Source organism: Eleutherodactylus coqui, chromosome 5, assembly GCF_035609145.1.
Source record: "Eleutherodactylus coqui strain aEleCoq1 chromosome 5, aEleCoq1.hap1, whole genome shotgun sequence".
Classification (NCBI taxonomy): Eukaryota; Metazoa; Chordata; class Amphibia; order Anura; family Eleutherodactylidae; genus Eleutherodactylus; species Eleutherodactylus coqui.
In genome coordinates, this window is record NC_089841.1 from 144,314,508 (window position 1) to 144,330,083 (window position 15,576).

General features: G+C 41.0%; 1 protein-coding gene across 1 annotated transcript in view; it reads left to right on the forward strand.

Annotated features, from left to right (window-relative positions):
• The first annotated feature begins 1,947 nt into the window (after positions 1-1,947).
• DNAH10 (dynein axonemal heavy chain 10) overlaps positions 1,948-15,576 on the forward strand; it is a 147,721-nt gene continuing 134,092 nt past the window's right edge. Inside the window, exons 1-10 of the mRNA XM_066603357.1 lie at positions 1,948-2,180; positions 3,591-3,695; positions 4,259-4,386; positions 7,490-7,598; positions 8,153-8,268; positions 11,282-11,495; positions 11,614-11,771; positions 12,707-12,937; positions 13,033-13,223; positions 13,387-13,585. Coding sequence (XP_066459454.1) covers positions 1,949-2,180; positions 3,591-3,695; positions 4,259-4,386; positions 7,490-7,598; positions 8,153-8,268; positions 11,282-11,495; positions 11,614-11,771; positions 12,707-12,937; positions 13,033-13,223; positions 13,387-13,585 — 1,683 coding nt within the window. The 5' untranslated portion in view covers position 1,948. The remainder of the gene's footprint in view (positions 2,181-3,590; positions 3,696-4,258; positions 4,387-7,489; positions 7,599-8,152; positions 8,269-11,281; positions 11,496-11,613; positions 11,772-12,706; positions 12,938-13,032; positions 13,224-13,386; positions 13,586-15,576) is intronic.

Below are 15,576 nucleotides of genomic sequence, written 5' to 3' on the forward strand. Positions count from 1 at the left end.
GAAATCCGGACTTTCCATATATGGTTATATGGTGAATTTGAGCCGATGAGACCAAAGGGTATAAGATCCCATGTAATCTGTAATGAAGTGCGCAGTCATGTCCCCATGTGAGGAGCTATACCAGACTTCCGTGTGTGGTGTTTTCTTCTTTACCACCGGCAGCGGGGCATTGGGGTGGGCCTGATTGGTGCTGTACGCAGAAGTTTCCCTGACACTAGTACCCTGTTGTACTGCCTCTAGCTTGTATACAAAATGTCATACGGATGTGCATGGAGGCTCTAGTACCCTGTTGTATCGCTTCTAGCTTGGTTATAAGATGCAATACTGACAGGCATGTAGGCTTTTGTACCCTGATGTACTGCCTCTAGCTTGGATACAAGATGTGATGAGTAGCCATGGGCGCATACAGGTTCCGTATGGTATCTTGCGTCAAATCGATCCACATTTGCTGTAACTGAGCCTCTAGATCGTGCAAACTCGTAAGCTGTTTAAGTTGGCGTTCCAGATGGTCCCATACATGTTCTATTGGCGATTAATCTGGTGAATGGGCAGGCCACGGAAATATGACAATGTTGGGGAGACATTCCTGTCGCATCCTGCAAAAGGAGATGACAGTGGGTGGGTGTCAAAGGCAATACACAGAATGGATGCTGTGAAACCAAATGTCCTTCAGCCAAGTGCCTGGAAATGGTTCCAACGGGTGGTAACATTGTTAAAGACCCTTTTCTCTATCTCTGGAAAGCGGATAATGAAACAATTAGAGCTGCTTGTACATGTTAGACGATCCTCTACTGGTGGTCTGGCAAGGGCATCCTGAACCCGGTCATCTGGTGTGTGTGCCCTCCAATCATCCACTAGTCCCTAACACTCTGATCAGATGTGCCCAGGTAGCAGGCAATTCATCAATACGACCATCCATCTCTTCGCATTCCATAATCGTCCCCTCTCAGACTCTGTAAACCGGGCGAAATCTCTTCCATTGGATCGTAGAGGCGACTAGTGGTTATCAAGCTCCACACTAACGGAAGAAGAGGTCACTACACACAAGTAGCCTCTGAGAACCTCTCTATAGGCCAAGGGGGGAACCACTTTTAGTGCCTCAGTTGCCAAGACTGTTCATCTAATCGCACCACAACTATAATTGCTTATCTACTGGAGACGTAAATGCTTGCTGAGTTTTGTAGCAAAATGACAACTCCTAGGTCCTTGATTGTTTTTTTGCAGTGTGTTTTTATTTATAACTGCTAATTGGGTGTAGTAATTCTTTTTTTTTTTTCAATGGGGTGTGTCCTATAGCCTGACATTGTCTGCACTGATAGGAGATCAGCAGAGTGTGTAGCACCCCTCTCCAGCTGGCAACACCCATTTGTCAAGTCCTACATTTCTAGGAAGCATAACACCACGTAGGGTTCTAATAAAAGATACTCCAGAATTGTTACATTATGGCTAAATCAAGTAGTGACTAAAGGAGACATGTCGGGAGAGCCAACAGATCGTCTGTACAGGTGTTGTCCAAGAGTTATACTAATCACCTGCCTGCAATAAATGTCATAAAATAGTGAGCAGATACATCTCCCACGGCTGCAGCATCGATGGTCCTCACAGACCCTTATTTATTGGACCACTGTAGCTAATCACTGCTGTACACGCTCATGTATTACATTCTCATTAACGGACATTTTTTTGTGTAAGAAACTTGAGCATCCAGATCACCGGCTGCAGGCGGCGCTGCTTCCCTCCGGCGTCTCCCTCCTCTCAACCCTCGTCTGCACAACAAACTGCACTGAGCTGAGAGGCGATTATAGATAGGCGCAGTACTGCTTCCATTCCGGCAGGGGGAGCACAGAATCATTGCGTTCCAATTTGTACTCACGCCTCCCTGTGGTTTTTGCAAGTACCGCCGCAGCGTCCCGTTGCCATGGTCACACAGCACAAACTGAAGGAGAACATGGCCCTGGACGATCCGCGCCTGGAATGGATTCGGGACCGGGTGTTCTGTGGCTTTGGCCTCACAGACCCGAATTGCTTCGAGGAGCTGCTGAACCGGAACGATGGAGAAGATGAAGTGAAGCTTCTGAGGTTTCTCAATGAGAGCTCCGAGGAGAAGGAGGAGAGGGCGTCCGTGCTGCTGATCTACAAGAGCTCCAGGCAGGAAGAGCTGGAGGTGGAGATAGCAGTCGGTGAGAGGCTTGTGGCTTCACAATGATACTTTATATCTACTACTGTTATATGTATAGTATTATGTGTGTATCGTCATGTATTATACTCCCATGTGCATTATTATCCTATAATGTGTATTATTGTACTATAATATAATATGTATTAATATACTATAATGTGTATTATTGTACTTTAATGTGTTATATTTTACTTCAATGTGCATTATTATACTGTAATGTGTATTATACTATACTACAATATGTATTATATCATACTCTAGTGTGCATTATTAAACTATAATGTGTATTATATCATAATGTAAGATTGCTTTATGCTGTAATATGCATTATCTTACTATACTACAATATGTAATATATTACATTATAACAATGCTTTCCTATTGCCTCACACATCTGACCTTCTGTTATAAGGTGTCTAATATATTCGGAAACTTCACAACTAGCAGTTACTCGATCGTTCTTGTTATTTGAAGCGCTCCCTTTACCTGCTGGGGTGATCAGTAATAAGGTTGCATGAAAGTGGAGAAATCTAATTTGTTCTGCAAATCTGTCAGCAGAATACAGAGATGTGTGCAGTATTCTATAAGTAGGCCCACATTAGGTAAAGCCATAGTTGTTCTTAAGAGTCTTAGAAGTATCATGGCCTGCGTGATACGGAAAATGTTTTGTACATTGCGCACAGCGTCATATTTGGGCCACAGCGTCAGAGTGCCACCACTACTACTGCCAACCTGCACCCCATTAATAATGCCAGAGTGCCCTCATGTATAGCAAAGAAAGTGCCAGCCTCACAGCTTTATGGGAGACTTGTTTGGGGAGTCCTGCAGTTTTCAACTTTTTTCAGAAGAATGGCAGATAGAGATGAGCGAGCGTACTCGCTAAGGCAAATTACTAGAGCGAGTATTGCCTTTTGCGAGTACATGCCCGCTCGTCTCAAAAGATTCAGGTACCGGCGGGGGAGAGTGGGGAGGAACGTTGGGGTGATCTCCCCCCCCCCCCCCCCCCACTCCCATCTGCTCACTCCCGCAACTCACCGCTCACCCCTGCCGACACCCGAATCTTTTGAGACGAGTGGGCAGGTACTCGCAAAAGGCACTACTCGCTCGAGTAATTTGCCTTAGCGAGTACGCTCGCTCATCTCTAATGGCAGACAATCTGGGAAAGTTTTCTAGCTATGAATGAAATCTCCCTCTGGTTTGTAAAGGGAGCAATTGCAGTAGTGTCAAGAATGAGCTGTTTTATCTTGTTTTTTTTCCTTTAAACACATGCATTCCAAAGCATTGGCATTTTTTACTATTTCTTCCCAATTTTACGTTTTTAAGGGATGTTTACAAACTTCTGGATTGCAACCAATAATCGAAAACATTAACATAGGCATGATTTCATTTTCAACATTGTTTTTTTTCCTAGAACCTGAAGAATTGATAACTCAAAGCGTTGTTCCACATGTAGAAGATAACTCTCCAGTCAGGAATGGATCTGCTGATGCAACCTCAATAGCTCCATCTAGTGGCAGTAAGAAATATAATTCGTTTGTGCTGTTATGCATGTATTTTTGTTACAAAGAGCAGGGTTTCCAAGCTTCTGTAAATTAATGGCAGTCCATAATAGGGGACTTCTGTCTAGTGCTTTTAATGTAAATGCATCTGTGATCTCAAGTAATTGTGTGGTTAAGGAGGTTGATAATCTTCTAAGACAAATATATAACTTTTATTTTTGGTTACAAATATATTTTTATACTTCGTCTTCTTTTCTAATTGTGTTACATTAAGGGGACGGAAATGATGTGGAATTTATACAGCAAAATTCTACAGCATTTCCACATCCAAAACAAGGCAAAATCATCTATACTATTGGTGCAGATTTCGGCTCAAAATCAACTGCATTAAGAAATAGCATGAAAATTTTGTTGTAGGCGAAGCTAATGAGAAGGTGGTATAACGTTGGACTAAAATGTGTGAAGATGCACTGAATTTATCGTCCACCATTAGCTGCTGTGATAAATGTAGCATATTTTTAGACTGTCGGCTGTAAAATGCTATGATCTGTAAATCTGCCCCATTGTATTTTGAATTTAGAAGAAGAGACATCGGACATAACAAGTAATGGAAAAGCAGAGGCTTATATCCCTTTGGGGACAGAAAGTAGACCAGAATCAAGCCAAGGGAGCGCTCAGGAGAAGGCTGTTGTTCCCATTAAACTCACAGTAAGACGGAATTATTTAATTGGCCTCTACCTATCGTACCTGCAGCTTTTATTTCATTTATCACTGCTTCTCTGTTATATAGATTTAGGCAAGTATCCTAGTACGATATGAGAGAGTAACCAGGGCCAACAATCCGATAACTTGCGTACCATCTCTGTACCATTCTGAGATAAACTCTTTTTATAACACATTACATTTACCTACATTAACCCCTTAATGACGCGGCTCCTTTGTTTTGTTTTTTTTCCATTTACGTTTTTTCCTTCCCCATTTAAAAAAATCGTAACTCCTTTATTTATCCATCGACGTCGCTGTATGAAGGCTTGTTTTTTTGTGGGACGAGTTGTATTTTTCAATGGTGCTATTTAATGTCCCATATGATGTACTGAAAACTTTAAAAAAAAAACAAAGTGGAGTAAAATGAAAAAAAAAACCACATTCCACCATCTTTCAGTGCGTCTTGTTTCTACGGCGTACAAACTGCAACAAAAACGACATGATAACTTTATTCTATGGATCAGTACGATTACTACGATACCAAACTTGTATAGTTTTTTCTTTACTATACTAGTCTTTTTTTTTTTCTTTTTAAAGACATTTAATTATTTTCAATTATTTTCTGTTGCCATCTTCTGCGCGCAATACATTTTTTATTTTTCCGTCGACATAGTTGAGTGAGGGCTCATTTTTTGCAGGATGTCCTGTGGTTTCCGTTAGTACCAATTCGGAATTCATACGACTTTTTGATCGCTTTTTATTGTTTTTTTTCTGGGAGACAGGGTAACTGAAAAAGTGCATTTCTGGCGTTCTTTATTTTTTTTTTGGACGACACTTACCGTTCGGGGTAGATAATGCGCCACTTTGATAGATCGGACTTTTATGGACACAGACTTTTTTTTTATTATAGATATGGCAAAAGGGGGTGAGTTTAAACTTTTAACACTTTTTTTTTTTACAATTAATAAAACTTTATTGATCTTTTTTTTCCACTTTTCTTTTAAGCCCCCCTGGGGGACTACAACGTGTGATGCTTTGATCGCTCCTGCAATATGACGTAATGCTGTAGCTATTCTGACAGGCAGCCTATCAAGCTACCCCCGGGGATGGCTTGATAGGCAGTCTCCCAAGGCAGCCCTGGGGTCTTTTAGAAGGTCCCCGGCTGCCTTGACACCTGCACGGCTCCCCAGATCGCACAGCGGGGAGGCCGTACGGGACCCCTGAACATCGTTTGGAGATTTAAATGCACACGTACATAATAAATGGCCGCTGTTACCTAGTTACAACAGCAGCTAGATGAGGTTGATTTCTAAAGGGGCAGGTAAGAATCGTCAGATGAATGAGCACTACTAGATGAATGAGTGCTACTAGGGTTGTGGCACGATTATATTATTAACTTCTGTTAGAGTAACAAACTGGATGTATCATTCTGCGTCTCTGGAATCTATTTTAACATTTTTTCCTCAAAAAAAACCTCACAGCCGCAGCAATGCAAATGCATTGAAAACATCTGGGAGCAATATCAGAGTGTCAGTGTGACCATGCCTGAGGGACCTACAGTCACCTGTTATACAAGAGAACGGTGGTACTACAATTATGCAAGTCAATGACTCTTGCACCATGATGCTAGCCATCTTTTAATATATATATTAGGCCACTCTCACACAGGCGGTAGTAAAAACTCTGAGTTTTTACTGGGGCAGAGCTGCTTTGTACAGGATTCAGTGTGAGTGTTTCCCTGTACGGCCCGCATGAGACTGGCCTTCATGTTAAATTTTATATAGAGCATAATGGTTTTACTTGTTATAAAGCCCAATCTTGGACCTACAGTCTCCACCATACTGTGCAGCAGGGGTGTCAAACTCATTTTTACTGAGGGCCACATCAGCCTTATGGTTGCCTTCAAATGGCCAACTGTAGTTGTATAGAAAGGGCTTGTTCACATTAGCATATTTGCACAGTGTATTAAACGCGCAGTTTTTGCGCACATTCGCAGTGAATAGAATCCATTGATTTCAATGGGTTTGTTCACATGAGCATATTTTTTCACAGGATGTGTAAGTACGTGAAAAAATACGCGGCATGACCTATTTTGGTGCATATTACACACCGCAATAGGCCATTCAAGCGAGTAGGTGGGCGCAAATACGCAGTAAATACACAGGAAAACTGCCTATTCACTGTGCATTTGTGCATCATTTCAGTGAGCCTGTCTGTGTTCTTTGTGTGTGCAAATACTCAGTGTCTAAAATACACAGAGCGGCTGAAAAACACGGGCATAAGTGATTTTTGGTCGTGCAAATATGCAGCATATTGGCATGACCGGAACACGTTTACGCCTGTGAAAATAAGCCCTAAAGTGACCCCCATAGTGGCCTCAGTAATAACAGCCTGAGTAGTAATAGTGGCCGCAGTAGTAATAGTGACCCAAGTAGTAATATTATCACCTATGTTGGTCCCAGTAGTTATAAGTGACCCCAGTAGTAATAGTAACCCCCATAGTAGTCTCAGTAGTAACAGTGGCCCCAGAAGTAATAGTGTCCTGTATATTGGCCCCAGTAGTAATAGTGACCCAGGTAGTAAAATTATCACCTATATTAGTCCCAGTAGTAATAAGTGACCCTCACAGGAACCCTAATAGTAATAGTGACCCCCATAGTAGTCTCAGTAGTAACAGTGGCCCCAGTAGTAATAGGGACCCCCATAGTAGTTCCAGTAGTAATAGCAACCACCCTATTGGCCTCTGACCGGGCAGCATCCCTACAGGGTTTCTACTCATCCAGCCTGCAGCTCTGGTCTGGCAGCCGCTGCTGAGTCTGTGACTACTGACCTCTCCTCTGGTGTCTGCACTGTGTATAGGACAGAGCATGCAAACGCCATGGGGAAGGGGTTAGTCGTTACATACTCTGCATGGCCATTGCAGGCAGGGTAAGTAGAATTCCTGTTAGATTTGAGACATATAAAATGAGGCGGCAGGCCGGGTGTGGCCTGCGGGCATTTTGTTGGCATTTGTGCTGTACAAATATAAGTAGCCATCTCTTAATTTATAATGACTGTGTTCTTGAATTCCTCCCCTGACACAAATGTGCTAATAATTTCATTCCAGAAAACATTCAAACAGATGGTGAATCGTACTGTTCTACATGTCTCTTTCAACTGCATTCCACAGGAGTTTGCAGAATCTACTGCCTTGTATTTTCTGCGGAATACCCAAGGTATGGTGTTGCTGTGTTTCTATGAATGCGCATTGGTTAATAAATATATTTAAAGTATGTTTCCTAATTGTTTCTTTTCCACTGACATATGCTGTATATTGGACCTAAAGAGGGGTGGGGTTATGCAAATGTGTCCCAAAGAAGTGTTTCTTGGGTGTTTATGGGTGGACCAGGTACAGTATCTTGAGGGACCTTTTGCAGAGCAATTTTCGGAAAGCTTGTGTACACACAGCCACCCACAGGGCACTGAGCAAAAAATCGCTCTCTTGTCGGAGGCAGTTGGTTTTCAGCTCAAAAGCTAAAACCATGGCTGCCCACAGAACAGGAGTTGTTTATTTATGATCAACTGTCTGCAATGAATGGAGGCGGGCAGCCAGAAGAGATCTCCGGCCACACAGCTTCCATTCTCTAAATGACTGTCGCTCCTGTGTGAAAGCCCAGGAACAACAGTCGTTGGGATCACTATTGGGTGCTTATGTTCCCAACTGTTGTATCTTTAGACATAAGTTCACCCAGCTACCATGAATATGTTAATGAACTCCATCTGTGTGTAGAAACGATTTCAGAGCCCAATGATATGCAGGAAGCTAATGATGTCATGCCGATGTTCTTGGAGTATGGAATCCTGAATGGACATTACCTTCTGATGCTGAAACAAGTGTTCTCTCAGGTATTATATAATTATGTGTTAGATGATGTTGGTCTTTCCGTTGGAATAGTAGATTCATAGAAATATGGACTTTGTAGTAAAGAGCTAGTTCCATGATACAATCCACTTTGTGCTGTTTATCTTTATAAAATAGCAGAGTATTGTTATATTTGCTTAAGTATAATTTTTTATCATTTGTCTCTCTTTACTAGAATTTCCATTAGTAAAGAGAGACATGCATGAAATGATTTCTTGCAGATCAGATAAATGAACCCACATATCTTATCCAGGTGTACTATATACTCCAGCTGGATGTTTAAGGCCTCTTTCACATGGGCGACAGCGATAGTACCGCAAGAAAATTGCTTTGTAGCGCTCTTTCGCCGGGATTTTTAGGGGGGAAGGAAGTGTGGAAGCTTGAAATATAAGCCCTACCATCAAAACGAAGTCCTAGCTACATTAAAAAAAAACAGTGCATTACCTAACAGGCGCTGTCCGCTCTGCCGCACTTCTCCTCCGACAGTTCCATGGCACTTGTTTGTAGTTTTCAGCCGCCTCTTCCTGGTCAGGGGGTTCATAAATCCCGCCTCCAGGAAGCGCTGGCTCTGATTGGCTGAACCGCGGTGCTCAAAACCAATCACTGCAGAGCTCAATGAACCAATCACAGCCATACAATGCGATGACTGTGATTGGTTTATCGAGCGCTGCAGTGATTGGCTGAACCACGGCGTTTAAGAACCAATCAGAGTCAGTGCTTCCTGGAGGTGGTATTTTTGAACCCCCTGACCAGGAAGTGCTTGCTGAAGACTACAAACAAGTGCCATGGAACTGCCAGAGGAGAAGTGCGGTGGAGTGGACAGCGCCTGTTAGGTAATCTATTATTTGTTTGTTTTTTTAATGCAGCTAAAGCTTATTTTAGGGACAAACAGTAGAACTTCCTACTGTAAAAATTGCATCTCACCGCATGAAAACCGCAATTTTGTGCGATGTGATACAACACAATGGAAGGCTCAATAGGGAAGCATGGTCTACAAAACATCACAAATCGCGGATGTATAGAGCATACCGCGATTTTTTTTCTTGCAATGCAACAGCCTACAAAACATCGCTAATGTGAAGGAACCCATTAGAAAACATGGGCTTCACATACAAGTGATTTGTAGCTCTGTCACATCACGAGAAAATCGTGCGGGTTTTTTTTGTTTGTTTTTTGTTGCTTGTGTGAAAGCAGCCTAAAGAGAACACTTTATTACAGACCAGGACCTATGGTATAGTAAAACATTCAGTGATTTTTCTTATTTTAATTCCCCCTAATATTTAATCTATATACTGTAGGTACTCTGGCTACATCCCAATAAAAAATGCATAATACACAGAGGTGCAGTTTAGTATGCTAAATGGTGTTTCCAGTTTTAGACAATGCCTTTTTAACATTCATGCAAGAAATTAACATCTACCACCTACTTATTGTATACACAACCATAGGGTGCTACAAGTGTTAAAACTATAGTCATTATTCTATACACTCATTGTGAAAAAAAATCAAGCCCCTAGAAGGAGTTGTTGCTTTGCTGCCAAACTTGTCATGCAGTTACATCTCAGCAGATATGCAAATTATTTTAGTTGTGTGATTAGATGAACGGTCTTGCTACTTGGTTCCACCCTTGGCCTATGAAAAGGCTCTCAGAGGCTACCTTTGTGTAGTGGCCCTCTGTTTCGACTTATGTAGGGCTTGTTGACCACTAGACACTATGATGCAACTGAAGAGATTTCACCCAGTTAACAGACTGTGAAAGGGGGCGCAGTATTGGAAGCTGGATTGCCCGCCATCTGGGCTATTCTGATCAAACTGTTAGGAGGTGTTGGGACCAGTGGATATATAAAGGTATGTACACAAGGCCACCGGGCTCAAGACACCCTAGATAGAGCGCCAGATTGTCTGACAAACACGAGCCGCTTCAACTGTTACATTGTCCTCCATCCAGAGACAGGTGGCACCATCGTAAAGACTCCTGTGTCTGTCAGACCCATGTCCAGGCGCATTGCAAAAGGACATTTGATCTCACTGCACCCATTCCATGTACTTCCTTTGACACCCACCCACCATTGTCTCTGTTTGCAGTGGTGTCATGGACAATAAAATTGGACTGCTATGGAGTGTGACTGGATTGCCTTCAGCGACAAATCCAGGTTTACTTTGGACACTGACAATGGTCGTGTTTGTGTCTAAAGATCTAGAGTTGAGCACCGCAGTCCTACCTTTACTGTGGAGCGACACACTGCACCCCATTGCTGGTGTGATGGTCTGGAGGGCCATCGTATACAACAGCTGGTCGCCCCTAGTAGTGGTACGAGGGACAATGACAGCTCCGCGATATGTTGAGGACATTCTGCAGCCACGTGTTGCTTTTCATGGATGGTCTATCAAGATGCATTTACCAGTAGGATAATAGCTGCACACACAAGGGTGTCACAGGAATGTCTCCACAACATTACTACACTTCTGTGGCTACCCGTTCACCAGATTTATTACCAATAGAAAATGTATAGGACCATCTGGGACGCCAACTTTGATAGCTTGTGAGTTTGCATGATCTAGAAGCTCCGTTACAGTAAATGTGGTCCGATATCCCGCAGGATCCTATACGGAACCTGTATGCCTCCATGCCCGCCCCTATCACATCTTGTATCCAAGCTAGAGGTGGCCCAACAGGGTACTAGGGTCTCCCTTCAAGGGTTCAGTTTTCCACAATAAATTATCCTTTTGCTCTAATATTGTAATTACTTACTTAGAACGTTACAATCACACATATAAAGTTTCATTCGATTCCAACAACTCATTCTAGGTGCTAGATTTTTTTGATGATGAATGTAGAATAAAGTAAAACATGAAAAAATATACACAACCATGTAATTAGAAAATAAATCTCTGTGTATCACATATACACACAAAAAGAACACCCAAAGATTTAGATAGAAATATATAATTTAGATAGAAATATACGTATATAATGTTGTTTTGTTCCTATTCTAGGTTTTCATGCCTATGTTGTCTTACAATGAACACAAAAGCAAAGATATCTCCCTTCAAGAGGATCAAGATCAGCAAATAGGGTCCCCTGAAGAGTCCCCTAAGCCGGAAGGACCCAATATGGTGTCAACAAGTGTACAGCTAATTCGAGATGAATTCCTTATGAATATGCAGAAATTCCTGAACCATATTCAACAAACGATGCTACAGCTTGAAGGTAAGTTTTTCCAGTACATTTTAGATCAAAAGTGCTTTTCCAGGGCTAAAGCATTGATGGCACACTCTTATGCTAACTTATGATTTTTGTTGGTTTCTTCTTTTTTTCTTAACATTAGGAGAAATTAAATTAGAAATGCCAGATGTGAACCTTGATATTGAACCTGCCGTAGCGGCGGCGGATAAAACAATTGTTGAGAAGCTTGAGCAATGTGTAATGAATTGGCAGACACAAGTGTCTGCAGCTCTGGAGGAATTGTTGCAAAAGAAACCACAGGTATTTTATATATTATGTACAGCATATATCATCTCTATTTTATATAGTCTTGGGTGTTAACATGTTACATCTCAGATTTGAATTTCTGCATATTATTATTACCATTATTTTAAAGTGCCATTAATTCCAGGGTTTTGTACATATTAAAAACGGCTCTAAGAACTTAACATAATACAAAAATAAGTACAACAAACAAGAAGTAAATGAGGTAGAGAGGACTCTGCCTAAGGGTATATGCACACGGGCATTCAGAAAAGCTGCGCCCAAAATTTTAAGGCACAACTTGGGTCAGACAGCACACGGACATCCCGTCTGTGTGCTGTCTGATGTGCGGGAGACTGCAAATTGACATGTACCATTCATGTCCAAAAATCAGACAAGAATAGGTCATGCTCGATTTGTTTTTTTGTTTTTTTTCCTACTTGGACTATTTCTTCGAGTAATAAAAAAGCCCATGTACATTCAGCCATTCAAATGAATGGGTGTTATTTCCATCTGATTTTCGGACCAATTTTTTGAAAAACGGATGGAAAAAAGCCTGTGTGCACATACGCTAAGAGGGCTTGCAATCTACAAGGAGACATTAGGTGATGGTGGAAGCTGCTCATATACTGGTGTGGTGTCAGCAGGCTTATTGTCATAGGTTGTAGGCTTTTTTTTTTTAAGAGGTGGGTTTTCAGGTTGCTGTTGAAGGTCGGAGAGTATCTAATCTGGTGGGGTAATGGGTTCCAGCATATACTGGATGCACCAGAGATATCTTGAAATTAGTTACAATGATTTTTAAGGTCACTCTCACGCTTATGGTATTTGTACATGTTTTCTATGTACAATTATGTTCAAGTTTCAAGTTGACCGATTAAGAGAGGAGAATTTGCAATAAAAAGTCTTTTTGATGTTTGCTTTAAGGTCTATTCAAGGTTTTCTTTTGTTCTCAGGGAAAGGCTCCACTGGCTGAAATTGACTTCTGGCGTGACCGTAATGCTACTTTAAGTGCACTTAGTGAACAGCTGAAACTTCCCACAGTGAAGAAGGTCTTAAATGTTTTGTCAATTGCAGATCCTGGATTAGTACAAAATCTAGATCTTACAGTAACTGAGCTTGCAAAATACCATGTAGAGGCAGCTGATAATGTTCGATTCCTAACCACACTTGAACGGCATTTGAAGGTCAGTACTGTAAATGCAATTTATCTCTGCCAGCCAGTATGGTGCAGTCTTCAAAGCTTGCAATATCCTAATTTTTGAGGTATTTTCTCTTGTAGAACTTAACACACGGCACAGGTTTTAATATAGTGTTGGATACAATTCCTCCAATGATGAATGCTCTGAGAATGGTGTGGATTATTTCCCGTCATTACAATAAAGATGAGAGAATGGTCCCATTAATGGAGAGAATTGCCTGGGAAATTGCAGAAAGAGTCTGCCGAGTCCTGAATATTCGCAGTCTGTTTCGGTAGGTGATTAATAAATATATCCAGGTTGGTTATATCATGCAGTCACTGAATGAGGAAAAAAATGCGTTTGTTAAATAAATTTAAAATGGGAAGTGGTCACCCACATCAACATACTCTGTATGTGTACGTTTTTTTTAGTAATTATCAACTACTGTTTTTCAGAGAGAACAGAGAAGCGGCAAAAAACAAAACACTGGAGGCAAAAAGGACCCTGGAATTGTGGAAAAGTTACTATTTTGAAGTCCGTGCTAAGATTGAAGCTTCAGGAAGGGACCAGCGTTGGGAATTTGATAGAAAACGTCTCTTTGAGAAAACAGACTACTTGGCCACTATCTGTCAAGATCTCTTTGATATCTTGCAGGTACTATTTTGATTGATAAATTACTAGAATAACCAAACTCTACAAATGTTTGTTTGAATCAAAAAATAAGCCTAAAAAGAAAAAATCTGTCAAATTATGCAACAATACAAATTGGGCACCTTTTTTATGAAGCTTACACCTGAGTTGATTAAAAAGTTACTTTTAAGAATGCGTGAAAATTCCACAAAAAATGTGTCTTCCCATGCCAAAAACAAGCAAGAAAAGTGGGCAATAGAATTCTATTAGCCTAATTTATGATTGGGAAGGGTTAATAAATGTGTAAATTAGTAAAACTCACTATATATATATATATATATATATATATTGTTAGGGATAAATCCATGTTACGTTAATATGCTGTGGGGCTCCAAATCAGAGGTGGTTATGGCGGCCACCGTGAGAAAGCAATAGACACAGGCATCACGGTCGTGTCTTAGAGCAATCTGAGTTTATTGTGTACATTGCCTTATTCTTATACAAAAATAAGTAGGCGTATCCAAGTGTCGTCCGAATCAAAGGCTAGTGTTACAGAGGTCGACCTGTTTTACTGGTAAATAATTGTGTCTTCTCTATAAACAATGCTTTATTTGTTTGTATGTAGACATCGTGTCTGGTACCCTCATTATCATCACAATCTACATTTTAATCACATGCCCTACCTAGACAGCAGTTAAAAACAAAGCATTCCACACAACCTTTTGATCAGTGTAATGAGATAAACAAGATCTTGGAGACATGATGGACATTTAAGATTACACCTCTACTTAATGTAATTAAGTACTAACCTAAATGTACAAGCATTTAATGTATACAATTCAGGCCTAAAAGCCTCCGGAAACGTATATCACAGATGGATGAAATGTATACATATATAAGTTTTCATGTTCATAACCCTCACAGTCCCCCATTTTGAAACAGTCCATCTTGAAAAGAGCCTTTGTAGTGGTACTATCAAGGGTGCTAAGCCACCCTTGCCGGTCTTTCTATCCTCTTCGCCGGATCCCCACTGTTGTTGCTCTTTTACGTATGACTGTTTTAACGATATCGTAGAGGGAGCGATTCCAGATAATTTGCTTGTATCCGTATCCCACAGAATGTCCATAAATTGCAAACACTCAAAAGAATGAACAAAAGAAACAGTATTAGTAATGGGTGAAACATAAAATCCATCATCTTTCCTGCTGTAGGTGACCATCCAGTAAAAATATCATACCAGTTATACTCTGTGTCTACCTGGATCTTATTACCTATGCTGACCAACTTATCTCCTACCCATACATGTTTTTCTAATTCCATAAGGGAGAGGTTAGTAACATCCAAATTCTTTTTGAAGGTGTTCAGTGTCTTTCATTAGTCTTAAAATTCTACCCAAGGATACAGTCAGAGTTGTCATAGGGATAGCATCTGGGTGCCAGTAGTACCTTAATGTTGCTTCAGCATCTGGCAAAAAGGTGTAAGTTTCTGTGAATCATTTCCCCAGTGCTATACTCATCAGAGCATTCTACACCATCAGCCCCGGGCCGTATCCAAGATGCTACTGGAATTACATTCTTGAGAATATTTCTCCACAATTTTTCATTATTTGTCATCACATCTGACTGCTTTGTCCCTCTCGTGAATCATATATACATATTGCAGGCTACATTGTGTATAGTTCATGAATTTACTCATATTTACAAACAAATCCTTTTAAACCGCAAAACCAGATTAAAAAGCGTTAATACATCCTTATCATATCCTAATGCAAGACATCGGGGGAGGAACAAGGAAGGCATGCATTGTGCCTGAACATTTATCAATCTAGAAACATCCTGTCCTACCCCAGCCATTTTATTCTTCATCACCTCTAAATCTATAGAGTTCAGAACCCCTACACCTGTACCAATTCCCCCTAATAGGGTATCATACCATTTTCGTTTTCCTCTGGTGCAGGGTTTCATTGCCTGAAGAGAAATATTATAATGCACAATGGTTTTCTGGCTCTTTGTGGA